Source organism: Eptatretus burgeri, chromosome 6 (genome assembly GCF_056783735.1).
Source record: "Eptatretus burgeri isolate ZD-2024b chromosome 6, Ebu_testis_v1, whole genome shotgun sequence".
Taxonomy (NCBI): Eukaryota; Metazoa; Chordata; class Myxini; order Myxiniformes; family Myxinidae; genus Eptatretus; species Eptatretus burgeri.
In genome coordinates, this window is record NC_140966.1 from 74627888 (window position 1) to 74645387 (window position 17500).

The 17500-nt window shown below is 44.3% G+C and overlaps 1 protein-coding gene across 2 annotated transcripts in view; it reads right to left on the reverse strand.

Annotated features, from left to right (window-relative positions):
* Window positions 1-17500, reverse strand: part of CMAS (cytidine monophosphate N-acetylneuraminic acid synthetase) — a 42261-nt gene that overhangs the window by 6050 nt on the left and 18711 nt on the right. For both annotated transcript variants that reach the window (XM_085885680.1, XM_085885681.1), the window contains exons 4-8: window positions 17244-17399; window positions 13491-13621; window positions 10384-10478; window positions 5891-6062; window positions 1230-1383 (exon numbers count right to left, since the gene is read on the reverse strand). In XM_085885680.1, coding sequence (XP_085741806.1) covers window positions 1230-1383; window positions 5891-6062; window positions 10384-10478; window positions 13491-13621; window positions 17244-17399 — 708 coding nt within the window. The remainder of the gene's footprint in view (window positions 1-1229; window positions 1384-5890; window positions 6063-10383; window positions 10479-13490; window positions 13622-17243; window positions 17400-17500) is intronic.

The following is a 17500-nucleotide window of genomic DNA, read 5'->3' on the forward strand; positions in this document are numbered from 1 at the left end:
GTTCTCTTGGCCTCGGCCAAACTATGGATAAGCGAGGTGCTGTGTTTTACAAGCATTAACCAGCATTGACTAGCAGTGCACATGCACATTTTTGCAGCCTTTCTCTCTCCCCAATTTTCATGTCATGCGTCCGTGTCCATTTTAATCAGTCGTTAAAAGTAATTATCTTGCCAAAACGAAGTTTTTGCAAGATATATTGGTCAGCTTGTATTTTTTGTTTGTTTGTTTGTCTGTAATCACGTATAAAAAATTCTGCAGAGCACAGTTATCAATGGAAATTTTTGTAACTTCGCATATCAGAGGCCTATAGAGGTCCCTTTCAGTGCACAAAATTTTGAAGGTCAAGGTCAAAGGTCAAGGTCACTTTGGCGCAAATCAGGGGAGTCGACTAAACCCTTATTTTTTGAGTAAATTTGATCGGATCGTCTTCAAACTTCATGGGAATATAGTTCATGGTCTGGCGCTCAGCTGATTAATTTCTGGTGGCGATTGGCCTTGACCTTCATGGTTAGCGCCTAAGGTCAAACATATTTGACCCCAAGGTCAAATTTTCAAGTTTTAGGAACCATATCGTGTAGTACCTCAAATTGAACACCTCGATGAGTGCTTTCTAGATATGTCAAGCTTGAGACATTATGACATCATTTGGTGATGTTATGAGGCAAACGCATAATTTTCATGGTTACTCTGTAGAACGATTCTCATCGGAATCTCTCGTCGGCAGAAATTCCTCAAGGAGTCACTCCTGGTGGATAGCAGCTCTGTTCACCTCAGTGTGACCTTAAAGAAGTCACACATGGTGGATAGCAGCTCTGTTCACCTCAGTGTGACCTTAAAGAAGTCACACGTGGTCACCTTTTGGCAAGATACGGGTCACCCTGCTGGTGACATTGGTTTATATTTTATTCAATCTTTAATCAGTCTGCACTTCATCAGCCATATTGTTCCCCTGATTGCATGAAAAATAAATTTCACAGTTTATATACAATGTTTACATATTGTACAAAGAAATAGACAAAAGTAAACCCCGTGAGCATTTTAGAAATGTTCTACCAACATTTTGTTAACCTTCGATAGTCTTCACCGAGTACTTAAAAATCAAGATGATGAAACGGCGAGTACGGATAACTATTTCCACTTAAGAGTGAATCATCATGTACCGGTGTATACGAACCACTGCCTGAAGCTGGATACATCAGTGGAGGCATGCTGTAAACAAGTTTGCTTACCAAAGTATGCGACCTCTTTCCATGTTAGATGTAACTGATCACACCACTCCTGGAGTTTTGCAAACTTGTTCTCACATCCCTGCTCAATGTGACAGCCCAATTCCTCTGCATGTAACCTGTGGCAGTCCGACTTGGCATTGTTCACAAAGTACACCTGTGGATGAGATCACAGGAAGATGTCATGAGATAGATGTATTACTTCTACTAAGCCTGGTGTTGGCTTAACAGTTAAGGTGATTGGCTTAGTATCTTTTTGGGGCTGAGTTTGAGCCCCTGTTGTGCCGTTAAAAAACACCATGTGGGTCGACTCAGCCTGTCATCTTTCCGAGGTCAGCAAAATGAGTACCAGTGTACTGGGTTCATAACCATTCAGGGTAACCTGCGTCCGAGTGCCAACCCATCCAGGATTGTACTCCTTGTAAAGAAGCTGCCGCAGCAGCCCTATGTGCCTTTACGGCACGAAAGGAATGGTATTATATATTATTACGCAAAATCAGAGTGAACAGTCAAGTTGATTGTGGTGTAAAGAACAAACTACTGATAGAGCATCAACCCACATATTACCACCCCAAATCTCCATAGATACCAAATATGGCATCTATTGAGGATGTGGCTTTGCTTTTGCATCTCGCAGTGCACCATTTGCTAAATGGTGTGATAAACTATTTTTAATATAAAGTCAGAAGGTGAGTCAAACAAACCCACGTTATTGCATCGAAGCATCTCAAGACAACAACACAATCAACATGAAGCTTGGATGGACGGCAATGCTTCGAGCTTTTGAAACAAGGAAACAACACCCCAAACGGGAAATAAAATAACAAGTGATTATCCAAGTTGCAACACTTTCAGAGCAACATGAGTTTTGCAAAAGAAAAAAATATATATTTCAACAAATCACAGCCATTCATATGAAACGAAGGTGTGACCTCATGCCAGGTTCACGAGGAACGACACATCCTGCCTCCGAGGCCACGGATTGGAGTTTTCTCTTTGTTCATGTGTACTACTACACAGTACCATGGGGTAACAAGAAATCATCACAGCAATATCATTTAATTATTTATTTATTTATTAAAGTGAAGCTCATGGAAGAGCAAGGTAGAACTAGCAATGAGACAAAACAAAGGGAATTCAATAAACACAAAAAGAGGAAAGGGAGGAGAAGAGGAAATTGAAACTAGCAAGTCAAATGGTTGAGGTAGGAAAGGTTAATGGGGGTAATAAAGATCATGGTTCAGAATTGGGGATGACGAGGGGTGGCAGTACACTGGTTGCTTGAAATCCTGATGGGAAGATAGAGAACAGCCTCTGAGAACATCACCCGCAAGGTTGTTCCATAGACGGGAGAAAATTTGGAACTTTTGTTGTTGAGAAGGCAGAACTTTTTACATTTAACAAAATAGTGGAATATTTGTGTCATTATTATGCAAATTAAAAAGAAACAAACAATATTTCAATAAGCATTAAGGCCCTCTACAATTTCATCTCGCTTTTATGGAAGTAGGGACGTAGCGTCATCACGAGCATGATTGAGCACGATTCACAAGCTCCTCCACAAGCCCTGTCATACGACTAAAATAATTGCACCTTAACAAGCTGAGAGCATAAGTTGTTAGTGTGAAAATAGAAGAGTGAAGTTGGATCAGTAGAGGTGACACGTGAGAATGAAAGTCGAAAGGGGACAACCGTTGGAAGGGGAGAAGCCAAACATGAAAAATGTGTGTACAAGTAGCACATGCACACACCTATCGACTTGTACTGTCTATTCTCATTACCTTCCAGGTGTTTATCAATCTTCTTGGAAACTGATAGTCTGTTCGTGCTCCGAATAGGATTCCTGAAGTTTCGTGGTAGAATAACTGGCTCCGTTACATCGGCGATTGAGGTCTGCTCCGCCAATGTATGTTCTAATATAATATTGGCCTGCTCAACTATAATATATCACGATGAAAACTGCTGAAAAAAAAAATCTAAATTTATATTTTGCCTCCCTCCCCCATACTTGGACATAGATGTGACACAAGGAACCTACTTCCCTTCATGCCAGTGTTACTTGCCTCGGTGGACCGCACCCGTTTTGATGCCAAGGATTGCTGACACTGTGCCACTCCGGTAGTTTATAGCTCAGACCAACATTGGAGCCAACTCCTCACACATGTCAATTGATTGTTGATCCCCACCTGTAAGACTGACCATCAATATCTTGTTCATTTCCGTCGATTTGATAACTCTTGAGACGTCATGTTTATATTTATACAAAGCCGGCAGGTGGCAGTTCGGCAAGATTGTTCCCGAATTTAAGTTGCTTCCTCCGATTCTGGTGATTAATTAAATATATTTTGAGGTTTTTTTTTTTTCTTTCTTTTCCTTTGGAAAACCCGTACTCCCCCTTGATGTCCCCTCTTGGAAACGGATAATTTACGGTTCATGGCGGGATATTGTTGACGTCACTGGGATAATTTGTGCCATTTCAATGCTATTTTGAATGACGAGTATAAAAATGACACCAGTCTGTTCATATGCAGCAAAAGGCTGCATGCCAAGAAGAAGAATGGTTGCATCATTGTCTGAGGGCATACCTGTGCTGATTTGCAATGTCCTCTACTGGTTAGGGTAGGAATTTGTTCATGGTGCGAGCGATAACACGCAGGACTCTTCGCGAAGGACACCATTGGATCTTTAACGTCCAGCAAGAAATGCTCGCAGACAGGACACCTGTTTAACGTCCGTACCAGGGACAGCACACACATATTGATGAAGCACTCTGCCTGGGAAACACTGTGATGACAGTTTATAGCTGCGTCGGGATTCGAACCCAGGCTACAGAGCTTAGAGGCGAGTGTGCGTACCTCAAGACCATCCTATCAGCCTAATGACACAATTATGACGAGCCGACTAAACAAACACGAGCTAAACTTGGCAAATTACAGCAAGGCAATGGTGTTCAGAAAATATTTGAATAAAATGCAAGAACCAAAGAGGAGGGAAATGGTGGCCACCATGTAATCAGACTCGGATAAACGGGAACATCGCTTAAATACACGCGTCAAACGATCCTTCCACGCGTTATTTACACCGTGTGAGGGAAGACATTGTCATGGGATGACTCATCTCCAGCACATTCATTATTTTAGCAAAGCTACGTTGCTTTGAGCAAATGTCATGTGCAGCATTGCATCTTCAAAGAAGCGTGTAGACTTGACCGTCACAGAAAGTTGAACCCCTCAGGATGCTGGCTGTGCCGTTGGAAGGTCCGGCACATCATCATGTTGAAAAAAAAAAGAACGCAGCGCAAGACAGCACGCCGATTTTCTTGCACCACGTGATTAGAAGGAATATCTCCTCAAAAATCCTTCAAGCATATGCAGCAGTAGACATTTTCAATGCCAATGAGACTGGTCCTTCCTTTTGGGTCTTTCTGGATAAGGGCCATTGCATCAAGGAAAATGAACTTCCTGGCGGCAAGAAGGCGAAAGAGCGGATCGTCGTGATGGTTTGTGCAAATAAGACGGGAGATGTGAAGTTGCCAATCCTCGTCATTGGGAAAAGTAAGAAACTGTGGTATATTCCCAAGGATTTAAAGAAGCTCCCTGCCAAGTTTTCAGCCTTTCCCAAAATGGTGGGATGACTAGGAACATCTTTTGAAAGTGGCTTAAAGAGTGGGATGGGTAGGGAAACTCAGAGCAAGAAATCACCAAATCTGCCTTCGAGTGGACAATTGTGCTGCCCACCCTCATCGATGTTCACCTAACCAACACAGAGGTGAAGTTTCTTCCTGCCAACACCACTCGTGTCATCCGGCCCATCGATTATGAGGGTCATCGAGAACTGGAAAGGACAATGCAGAAGCAAACTTAATGCAAGGATCATTGTGGCACTTGAAGCAGAGGAGTAAAAGTGGGCCTGAGTCACTGTGCTATATGCCCTTCATGTTGCCAAAGACTCATAGGATGCAGTAAATCCCCAAACAATAATATGCAAATTGTTACCGGATGGATGTTTTTTTTAAGGGAGCTTGGTGATGATGAAGCTTACCTGAATGGCAGTTAAGATGGCAATGTGCTTGGTGGCGCCCACACACCTGAGTACATGACAGGCAGAATTTGAGAATTCATAAGCATGGGTGAAGATGCAGACATTGTTGGAGATGGGTCTAATTCAGAGCCGGCGGAGGTAGCAAAGGAAAGCAAATCGAAGCAGAGAAGAGGTTGCGAGCATGATCACTCCGATTCTGCATCAGAAGATGAGACTCGAGCTTACGAGCAAGCAAAACATCCAAATGGTAGAACACCTACGCCAGTTTATGCAAGAACAATGCCCTTCCTTTGCTTAGTCAGATTGAACGTTTGCTCTATTCACAGGTACCAAATGCCGAAAGAGAGCACACCCTGGAAAAACTAAGTAAACTCACAAGGATCAATGTGCCGAGATCTGCCTTTTATCCTTTATGTGTATGGCACGTGTACGAGTGCAAATGTCGGTTTAACGAGAACACCAACCGCTTAATCGGGACATTTTAGCAACTCCAGAGGCTTCCCAATTAAGTGGTGGCTCGTGTACTAGAAATAAAGAACTCGAGCACGACACAAACCCTCTTATTGGAAAGCTGGGACGACAAGTTTTACAAAATTTTCCAAAATTAATTCCAGGTACAGTACCTTGGTGCCTTTATCCTTCAGCAGTTTTACTGCAGTCGAGTCACTGATGTTGTACGAGGTGAACTGCTCTCCGGAGGTGGATTTGTACACCTTCCCATTTGTCAGACAACCATCAATGGCACACACCAGCAACTTCACAGCTTGCAGCTTCTCTTTACCAAAGTACCCGTAGCTGTGTGGGGATGCAGGGAGCACATTATTCCTTAGTCCTTCATGAGCTGAATTATACAACCCATGGTGAAAGTGGCAATACATTTTGTGGGTTCATGAAAAGTACTTTGCTGTTTTCAAAAAAAGAGGGAGAGTTGGATTGGGGTATAGAAAGGGAGAGGGGAAGAGAGTGGGAGTGAGAAAGGAGGCCAGAGAAAGATGGGGGGGGAGAGGGGGGCGAGAGAGGGAGGCCATGATCCCAGATAAATGAACACAAGTGTGATTTTTTGAACACAATTTTCAAGGATAGTAAAGTAGGGGTTTTCAGTTATCGTCCAGGTTCACTGTACCAGGTGCATACACCTACACCAGTTTGTGCATGATGAAAATAAAATTATAAACTTTTCTCTATATTTTTATGAAGCATACCTTCAACTTCCCCAGCGAGTGTCGCCCATTTCCCCAAGGGACAGGCGAGGTTATTGTAATCGGTTTGTGTGTCAGTTGGTGAGTGCGTGATCAGCACGCAGTTATACTTTATTATAAATCGTTCATTCTCACATATAACATAATCTATATACCGCAGTAGCAATGGATGTTTGTTCAATAATTATATTGGAACAAACTTGTTGAATTTAACCATTACAAGTCAGGAGTGCACAGGTTCTGTGCAGCACCTGTGGGTTGTGGCCAAAGCAAATTGCATTTCAAGACTTTTCATAAGCCTTGTGGCACAACTTAAAGTAGAGGCTCAACTAGTGCCCGTCAATTAGCTAATATAATTAATTAAATGAGTTATAATTCACTGTAATTAAAATTTATATAATTAATATAATTATAAATTAAATTAAGTTATAATTAAATTAATATAATTAGTTAAAATAGTCAATTAGTGTCAATAATTAATGCCTGGGTGACCTGAGACAAAGTTAGTTAAAGTTATCCAATTTGACCAGAACACTAATAGCTTCTCCCGTTTATGAAACCGCCTTCCAGGGCTCCAAGCAGGCAATACACCACCACTTTGTGTCATCTCCCATGTGATCTTTATTATCCTCATTAGCCATTAACCCTTCCCAAGCCAACCCTCTTACTTGTTCACGTGTCCAAAAAAACCTACTCTGCTGCTCTTGCAATTCCCCTCTTATCTCTGCCATTTACCCGAGTTCATCTTCCATCTGCTTGGAAATTTGCTAACATCACAGCATTACACAAAAAGGTGCAAAAACGGATCCCCTTAACTGCAGACCAATCAGCTTACTTCCAATCACCAGCAAGGTCATGGAATCCATCATCGCAGTTGACAAAATCATTCCTTTTCTCCAACAACCTCTTCTCAGATCAATTCGGATTCAGACCTGATCACTCTACCTTGGACATGCTGCTTCTACTCTCCCAACAATGGAGGGAGGCCCTCAATGTCAGACATGAGATCACGGCCATCTCTCTGGACATATCTTGAAGTTTTGATACATTCTGCGTTGCTCACATAACTCTGGATTACCGACTTCCTCCTCTCTCATAGTCATCGTGCGGCTCTCAGCACAACCATTTCATATCCTCTCCCTGTCAAGGCTGGTGTACCCCAAGGCAGGGTTGTAGGCCCCTTCTTATTCCTAATCTTCATCAATATCATTGACTCTGGAAAATCCTCTTGATCTCTTTGCTGAGGACTACACTCTCTGCCGTGACATCTCATCCTTCAGACAGACAGCAGCCTCTTCCCTCTCCGCAGACCTTGACAAAATTACAAAGTGGTCAAACACTTGGAATATGTCTTTCAATCATGAGATATCCCTCTCTCTGTGTCTCCGAATGGACCAGATGGCAAACCCTCCCATCTTCTGTCTCAACAACCCTCTCGAAGACATTCAGTCACTAAAACTCTTGGATCTCACTCTCGGCCGTGATTCATCTTGGGCAAGCCACATTTCAAAGTTGGCCTCCAAAGTCAGACGCCAACTGGACATCCTACGTGTGGTACCATTTGAAGTGAGGGAAGGGGAGCATACACCAGAGATGGACTTGACAAGGAACCACCAGGTTTTAGAGGAGGGAGACTAGTTTGAAAGTTCATTCTTGAAATTGTACAGATGGTGTTTTCTGGCTCTCCTGAGGGTAGACAAACACTTGTTGCTGGCTTTGTGGAATGACGTGAGGTTGCCTTTGGTCGGATTTGCCTTCCAGGAGGAGATGTTAAGTTGTTTTAAAGCAACAGCCTCACCACAGGATTCAGAGTACCAAGGGTGGGAGGATGGGCAAGAGAACTGAAGATGACATGGGATTAATCTGATCATGAGAGAGAACAGGCTTCTGTGAAGCATTCCCAGGCTGAATTAATACCAGCGGTGGTGGATATAGAAGACCAGTCCTGAAGTGTTAAAAAACAAAAACAACTTTTCCCTCTTTTTCCCAATGAAACGATGCATTCATGAATTTGACATTGGTGGCATTTTTCAGGAACATATCCCCCACGAATGTTATTTTTTTATTATTATTATTATTATTATTATTATTATTATTATTATTATTTATGTCTTATTACCTTTGCCACCAAAGGTGGACGGAGGTCATTTTCCAATGTCTGTCTTTGAGCAAAATATCTCAAAAAGTTATAGGATTCAGACGAAACTTGGTGGACAAGTTGGGTGTGTGACAAGGACGAATTGATTTGATTTTGATGAAGATCCTGACACGGATCCAGATACGACAACTTTTTTCATTTTGAAAGTGATTCTTCACCATTGAGAAATGGGGCCAAAAAACGATATACAGCATGATATCTCAAAAAGTTATAGACGGGTTATGGCAATACTTGGTGGATTAGTTGGGTAGGTGATGAGAGTAATCGTGTTCGATTTTGGTTAAGGTCCGGATGTAGAACCAAAATGTAAACTGTTCAGCCTGGGGGAGGTTTGCACTCTGCCGAGTGCCGTTCTAGTTGCTATTGTATCACAGGTTATATAACATTCGCTTATCAGCTGTCTCGCCTAGGTTTGAATCCCAACCCAATAATAAACTGTCATCCCAGTGTTTCACAGGCAGGTCAGGTATGGGAACATGCGCCAGAGAACCGCATCACTGCGTCCAGCTTCTGGCGGTACTCCAGGGGCTCACCCCCATCTCCTTGAGATGATGATCAACCTGCTGCAACCATGAGGCACGTGGTCGGCCCGTTAGCCTCCTCCACTCACGAGACTCCTTCGCTGAGAGAATCTGGTGAGCAGGATCAACGTCAGGAAAACGAGCCACATGTCCATACAGCCGCAACTGACGCTCACGGACTATGCAGGTAACAAATCTCATTTGAGTCTCTCTCAGCAACCGCTCGTTGGACACAAAGTCTGACCAGGATAGCCAAGGATTCTCCGAAGAGACCTGGTATCAAACAAATTAAGTCTCCATCTCAGATCCCTGGTCAGAATCCATGTCTCACGTCCGTAGAGCAAGACTGGAAGCACCAAGGACCTGAAGACTCGGACTTTCGTCCTCCCGCACAGGTACCGGCAGCGCCACACCCCATGATCCAGTGAATCCATGACTCCCCAGGCCCGACCCAGACGTCTATTGACCTCTGGCTCACAGTAAGCAGAGACATGAATATCATTGTCAAGGTAAGTGAATCTCTCTACGACCTCAACATCCTCACCACAAACAGGTACAGACAGGATAGCAGCATCCAAGATGTCATTGAAAGTCTGGATCTTAGTTTTGACCCAGGAAACCCGTAATCCCAGGGGCTCCGACTACTCATTCAGCACCTTGATGGCCCCCAAAAGGACATCCAGTGGGAGCCCCTCCGATTCATAAATGTATGGCACCATCCCTCGAATATCCATCTGATGGGCGTCCCCTCTGGTAGACATTAGAGATCCCATGGTGTCCTTCACGAAGGGTCGGCAAGCTATTGTCAGCATTGTGGCCAAATTCCAAATTCCTGCCCCAGCCAGGAGAGGGCATTGCATCAGCAGCACAGCTTTGCCCTCAACCAATGATGCTACCCTGTAGCCTTGTGCTGCATATGAACGAAGAAGAAGCAGAAGATAGGTTGCACAACCTTCAACTCTATACGTAAGCTATTTTGTGAGAAATGAGCACAAATCTCCCAATTGGCAGAAGCCTGGCAAACCTGTTATTTGCAGCACTGCCTCTTGGTACCAGGCCAAACCAACCAACCTTCTCCTCAAACTCAAACCCTCCTGTCCCTCATGTACACATCGTTTGTAGATATCTCTTCCAACATATCCTTCAATCACGTAAATTTACAAATTGCTGGTAAAAAAGGTGGAGGTCCAAGGCATGTCGGAAAAAAAATATGACTGGTTACTCTCACGTGGTCTTACGTGATGATGCGTTGCTCTGCAATTGGCCAATCGATATCGACATCTATGTCCACGCTGTATTCGGGCAACATCTCGTAATAGGCGGTTCTTCCACCCTGCGGGTAAATGGAACCTTTCCAAATCGTCATCATACACACAGTGGATGGATATTTAGTGTTGTGAATAAATTCAGAAATTAAGAAGGATTTGCAGTAAATTATCTTTTACTTTATATTTTTAAGTTATCAACAGAAGAATTTTTAACAGATTTCAAGGTTGAAAAGCTCATGGAAGAGCCGAACAAGAGAGCGGGAAGAGTTGGGAGAACGATACAAACAAATCATAGTGTGCGAAAAGTTGAGTCACACTCAGTAAAGGGTGGGGATGTGGGGAATGGGGGTGGGGAGGTGCGAAGTGAGTATGGCGTAGTTCAGACTGGTACAAGCTAATGAGGTGTTGATGGGATGCATTCTTGAAGTATGGTCAGTAATAGCACAAGACACCAAACCCAACCAATTGGGTCCACAAACATGAGGAAAGCGAGACAGGATTCAGACCAAGTGGCTCTCAAGATGTCAAAAATGACAGAATCTGAAGATGACTCCTCCCTGGACATGCTGCTTCTACTCCAACAATGGGTGGAGGCCCTCAATGTCAGACATCAGATCAGGACCGTCTCTCTCGGCTTATCTTGAGCTTTCGATACAGTCCGACATCCCGCCCGGCTCTCCAAACTATCTGCCAATGGCATCCAAAGCCAACTCCACTCTTGTGTTAACAACTTCCTCGCCTCTCGTCGCCAACGTGTGGCACTCAAGAGGATCCCTTCATCTCGTCTCCCTGTCAAAGCTGGAGTGCCCCAAGGCAGTGTTTTAGGCCCAGTCCTATTCCTGATCTTCATCAATGATCTCTCTGACTGGAAAAATCCTCTATTTATTTGCTGACGACTCCAGCCTCTGCCATGACATCCCTCATCCTTCAGACAGGCAGACTGCAGCCTCTTCCCTCTCTTCAGACCTCGACTAAATTTGGGTTCAAATCCCACTATATTGCTGACACTGTGCATCAGTTTTCCAAATATCCTTTCCCTTCATCTTTACAACTTTACCGCAGTGAGCGATTCCTCGATCATTTGTGAAGCACATTCAACTTCTCCTGAATTCAAGGATGCTCTAATGGATAAGGACTATACGATGATGAAAGCTGTGCTTGAAGGACGATGTTTAATTCCAAAATACGACGTTTAATTCCGTATGAACTCGTGGTTATGGGATGGAATAAAGGCAGAGACAAGGATCCCTTTCGTTGACCAGGCAGCAAATGAGCCAGAGAAGATTACGTGACGATATGACAGAAGTACTGCGTTCAAGATGATCGAGGGGATTGACAGAGCAGATCGTGTGGGTAGATTTGTTTATGAGGTCGTGGTTTGGCACACGACTAGCAGGCACAGCTAAAGATAAATGTAGAACTAGAAATGAGACGACACAGATATTTCACTTGGAGTGGAACGGCTTGACAGGAAGAGTTATGGAAGTTGGAAAAGCCGGTTAGGTTTAAACGGAACGGGAGGAATATACATTGAGACTTTAAGTTGACACAAAGTGGGTTGGGGTGAGTGTGTCCATGTGTGTGTCTGTCTGTCTGTGTGTCTGTGTGTCTGTGTGTCTGTGTGTCTGTGTGTCTGTGTGTCTGTGTGTCTGTGTGTCTGTGTGTCTGTGTGTCTGTGTGTCTGTGTGCCTGTGTGCCTGTGTGCGTGCCTGTCTGTGTGCGTGCCTGTCTGTGTGCGTGCCTGTCTGTGTGCGTGCCTGTCTGTGTGCGTGCCTGTCTGTGTGCGTGCCTGTCTGTGTGCGTGCCTGTCTGTGTGCGTGCCTGTCTGTGTGCGTGCCTGTCTGTGTGCGTGCCTGTCTGTGTGCGTGCCTGTCTGTGTGCGTGCCTGTCTGTGTGCGTGCCTGTCTGTGTGCGTGCCTGTCTGTGTGCGTGCCTGTCTGTGTGCGTGCCTGTCTGTGTGCGTGCCTGTCTGTGTGCGTGCCTGTCTGTGTGCCTGTCTGTCTGTCTGTGTGTCTGTGTGCCTGTCTGTGTGTCTGTGTGTCTGTGTGCCTGTCTGTCTGTCTGTGTGTCTGTGTGTCTGTCTGTGTGTCTGTGTGTCTGTGTGTCTGTCTGTGTGTCTGTGTGTCTGTGTGTCTGTGTGTCTGTCTGTGTGTGTCTGTGTGTGTCTGTCTGTCTGTGTGTCTGTCTGTCTGTGTGTCTGACTCTCTGTGTGTCTGTCTGTCTGTGTGTCTGTCTGTCAGTCTGTCTCTCTGTCTGTGTGTCTGTCTGTCTGTGTGTCTGTCTCTCTGTGTGTCTGTCTGTCTGTGTGTCTGTCTGTCTGTGTGTCTGTCTGTCTGTGTGTCTGCCTGTCTGTGTGTCTGTCTGTCTGTGTGTCTGTCTGTCTGTGTGTCTGTCTGTCTGTGTGTCTGTCTGTCTGTGTGTCTGTCTGTCTGTGTGTCTGTCTGTCTGTGTGTCTGTCTGTCTGTGTGTCTGTCTGTCTGTGTGTCTGTCTGTCTGTGTGTCTGTCTGTCTGTGTGTCTGTCTGTCTGTGTCTGTGTGTCTGTCTGTGTGTCTGTCTGTGTGTGTCTGTGTGTGTCTGTGTGTGTCTGTGTGTGTCTGTGTGTGTCTGTGTGTGTCTGTGTGTGTCTGTGTGTGTGTGTCTGTGTGTGTCTGTGTGTGTCTGTGTGTGTCTGTGTGTGTCTGTGTGCCAATGCCGAGCAGTGCTACACATGTTATGTGTGTTTGTGCCTCAAGCTACACTTAAGCAGGCCGCAATGCAGGGCATGTTTGTGCTTGCCCATGTTTGCTTTCACCCATTCAAACCCCTCTTCTTTCCCCTCCCCCCTACCCTCCGCCCCCCCCAAAAAGAACAAACGTTGTAACCACGGATATCATCAGGCTGTTAAGTGTTATGCAAGGTTGTCGTTTTCTGCGACGAGTAAAAGATGTTCCTTGGACAACATTTTGACATGGATAGTGCAACGGTAAGCAAAATTCGATAAGAACTAACAAATGATGATGCGCCCCCAAAAAAATTTAAACTTAGTGTATATTGTTTTATATTCATGTTTCGTAATCCTGATGAATCGATGAGTTACCTGAGGGTTACCATCAAGCACGACCTTCCGCATCGAGAAATAAAAGGATCCATTTTCATATAGCTCTCCGGGCCAATCCTGTCGACGTGGCCGGTTTGAGGGATCTATGTTTTCGGGTGTGGTTACCTCATCTGAAACACAAAATTGATATATATTGACAAAGTTATGATTACTCTGAAGTCCCGGTGTGCAAAATGGTAACAACTTGTCGATTAAAAATGCAACTTGGCCAATTATTAAAAAAAAAAAAGGTTTAACCAACAGAAGTTCCTTGCAAGGAACCGCAATGCAGTCGGTCATGAGGCCCATCCAGCCTGCACAAGGATTGCCAACCTATGGTTGTTTGTCCGGACTCTATGCTTTTTAAATACTGAATGTCAAGCAAGGAAGCAGCACGTACCATTTTAAAGTCGTTGGAATGACTTGGCGGGGATTTGAACCACAGACCTCCCAAACTCAGAGCATTCGGTCAAACCATTGTGCCATTGAGTCTGGTTACACAAAGTTAAGATTCCCAGTTTCCGTGTTTGAAGCAAGTGCATTGAAGTACCTGGGCTTCTCCATAAACCCAATTCTGCTGTTGCGAGTGTTCATTAAATCACAGTAAAACATTAGTCTGTCCATCACCACATTTGAAAATCTACAAGAAGGTCTTCATATATCCAGGCAATAAATACAAGAAGTTACGTGTTCTACGAGCCTCAGCTGTCCATCTGTTCTTCTGCTGCCTCTTGCTCTTCCGCACCCCCATCTTTGCTCTCAATCCACCTTCCTCCCTCAAAAATATGTCATCTTGAGATTTTGTTATGATGAAATAAAATTAAAATCTCAATTGGCCCCCGGCCCCCTCCCATACCGCACTTTCTCCGATCACTCTCCTGATCGTATCACTGCCTCTTGCTATCACTGAGCATAAATAACGACCTTCCCGAATAACTCCTTCTGCCTTCTCTTGGTGGGGTGAGAACTTTTGAGAACTTGGGTTTGCCTGGAGGGGTAGGTACATGATTTCTGAGGACTTGGGGTTGACGGGGTTGGTTCTCATCAAGCAACAGCTTTCGCAAGTACACAGCTTGACAATATTTAAATTCACATGACGTTTAACTGTTTTCCCCCTCCCCTCCTCGCCCCCCCCCCAGGGAGAAGTGGAGGACAAAGACTTTGGGCTCTGAGTGGGCGGGGGTGAGAGGAAAGGTGGGACAGGGTTGGGAGGGAGAGGTTGAGACTGAGTGGGGTGTAGTAGTTGGGGGATGTCAGTAGGGGGGGACGGTATTCAGGAGTTGTGCACTTTGCGATGGCCCGGGAGTTGGGGAGAGGGTTTGAAGGCTTGGAGTGAGGAGGTGATTGAAGCCTTCAGGTTTGGTTGAAACTTGCAGTTTGGGAGTAGGGGTTGATGTCTTGGAGTTTATGAGGGGTTGGGGGGGGGGGACTTTCGGACTTCAAGTTACATTTTACATTATGCAGATATCCCACGGTTACCTGCTCATAATAAATATTGTTTCACATGGGGGTTTTTTTTTTTCGAGATGAACTTTAATCTTAACTATATAATCTTACGACACCAGAAAGAAGTTTAATTTAGATATCATAAGTTATGTAGTTGCTGAAATTGATATACAGTATAGTCATTTCCCACCACATCGATGGTAAAGCCGCTGTCACACCTTGACGTTTTAGCCAGCGTATGGCAACGTATCAAAATGTATGTAAAACGCTGACGTACGCTGAACTATTGATGTTTTTTTTCCAGTTTGTGGAGTATTCATAACGAGTTGGACGTATGTATAACGTATTAGTAACGGACACAGAACGTTTCGATAACATATAGATAACTTGCATCAACGAATGCTGAACGTGTTGTCGGCGTTCACAACCTATGCCCAACGATAGTCTAACTTATGCATAGCGCGGCAGCGTATCGCCGACAATCACGTGGCGTAGCCTATTAAAAGGCTGCGACTCGACGATTCAAATCATAACCACACAAGACATCGAAGTGTCAAGCCGCTGTCACACCTTGACGTTTTAGTCAGCGTTTGCCGATGTTTGTAAATTTGCCGAATACGCTGGCACACATCGAATACGTTATGGGTAAGTTTTGTATACGTCAAGAGCACGCTGAAGCACGCTGGCATACGTCGTAGTACGCCGAGTATGTCGACAAATTTTAAGCATGCTGAAAATTTTTTGACGCATGCCAGTGTATGACGCACACGTTCCGCATACGCTGACCACAAGTTGGAGGCACGTTATGCGATCGTTGACACACGTTACTTGTAAGTTGCTCATAAGTTGAAACATGTCGAGGTAATGTTTAGCGTTCCCGAAACAATTTCTAACCTATGAGTAACGTGTCTCCTACACATATTGACATATTTAGACGTCTTCCGGAGGACCACAGAACTTACTGAACGTGTTTCTAACTTACAACTACCGTATAATGGTGGATTGGCAGCGTTTAGGGGAATTGGTATAAAAAAAATGGGCACAGAAGGAACCCATCAGTGTTCCAGACTCCATTGTTTTTTTTCGTTTGTTTTTTTTCTTCGGCATGACGGTGATGTTGACACCGTCATCTAGTGCGGTTGACATCTAGTGCGGTTATGATTTGAATCGTCGAGCGGCAGCCTTTTAATAGGCTACGCCACGTGATCGTCGGTGATACGCTGCCACGCTATGCACAAGTTAGACTATCGTTGGGTATAGGTTGTGAACGCCGACAACACGCTAAGCATTCGTTGGTATAAGTTATCTTTAAGTTATTGAAACGTTCAGTGTACGTTATTCATATGTCCAACTCGTTATGAATACGTCCAAAACTAAAAAAAAAACATCAATAGTCCAGTGTACGCCAGCGTTTTAGATCAATTTTGATATGTTGCCATACGCTGGCGAAAACGTCAAGGTGTGACACGGCACTTAAGCCGCTGTCACACCTTGACGATTTAGCCAGCATGCTTAAAATTTGTCGACGAGCTTGGCGTACTACGACGTATGCCAGCGTGCTTCAGCGTGCTCTTAACGTATATAAAACTTATCCATAACGTATTCGACGTGTGCCAGCGTATTCGGCAAATTTTTCATACGTTGGCCTACGCTGGCTAAATCGTCAAGGTGTGACAGGGCCTTTAGATGTTGCACATATATGATCTTCATTTTACATTAAAAAAAAATATATGGTGGCATCAGATTCCTCAGGTCAGAAAACATATAAAAGTGCATTTTAATAATATTTTTACCTTTCCTAGTTGTGAAAATATGAATAAAAGTTCATTTTCTCGATTCTGTGGCAGCCATCTTGGATTTTTCGACTTTTCTCATTTTCCCCCCCAAGGGTGAGAAGTCAACATCCTCTTGAATATTGAGCATATGCTGGAGATGAATAACCAACAATAAAACTTCATTGAACAAAAATGGGTTACCTTCTTTGCCCCACCTGATCGACACCTGAAAAACTCTCACTTGCCAAAATATATTTATCTTCATGCAAGGAACTACCAGGATACTTCCAAAGGCTGTTTTGTAGGTGTGCAGGATGCAATCAAGTCAGAAGTTTAGACTGCCCAAGCCTCCCACTCACTACTCAACTCAATCAGGTCAAACGTACCCTCCAACCTTCCTTAATCCACCCCCCCCCCCCCAGGCTCCTCAGATCACGTCCTCTTGAAAGAGTATTCCACGTAGGGCGGTTTTTGCCAAAACAGTACCCGGACCTGAGTATCTCCTCCGCATACCTTACAATCAAAGTGTCACCTTTTGATTTGATCTCCTTCCACCGGAACTGGTGCCTCCTCACAACGGAAAACACAGAATCGTAACCGTGGTTCCGAAGCATGTCTGCAACTTCTCTCAAGTGCTTTGGGTGCAGGCAAGGTGACGTTGCCTGGATGTGTCCAACAAGCTCAACCTCTGAAGGAGATGAAATAAAATAATGTCAAATGTCCACCAAACATCGTCCTTGTCTACAACAATAAACACAGTGCGCTTGAACATGAAATACAATTGCCCAA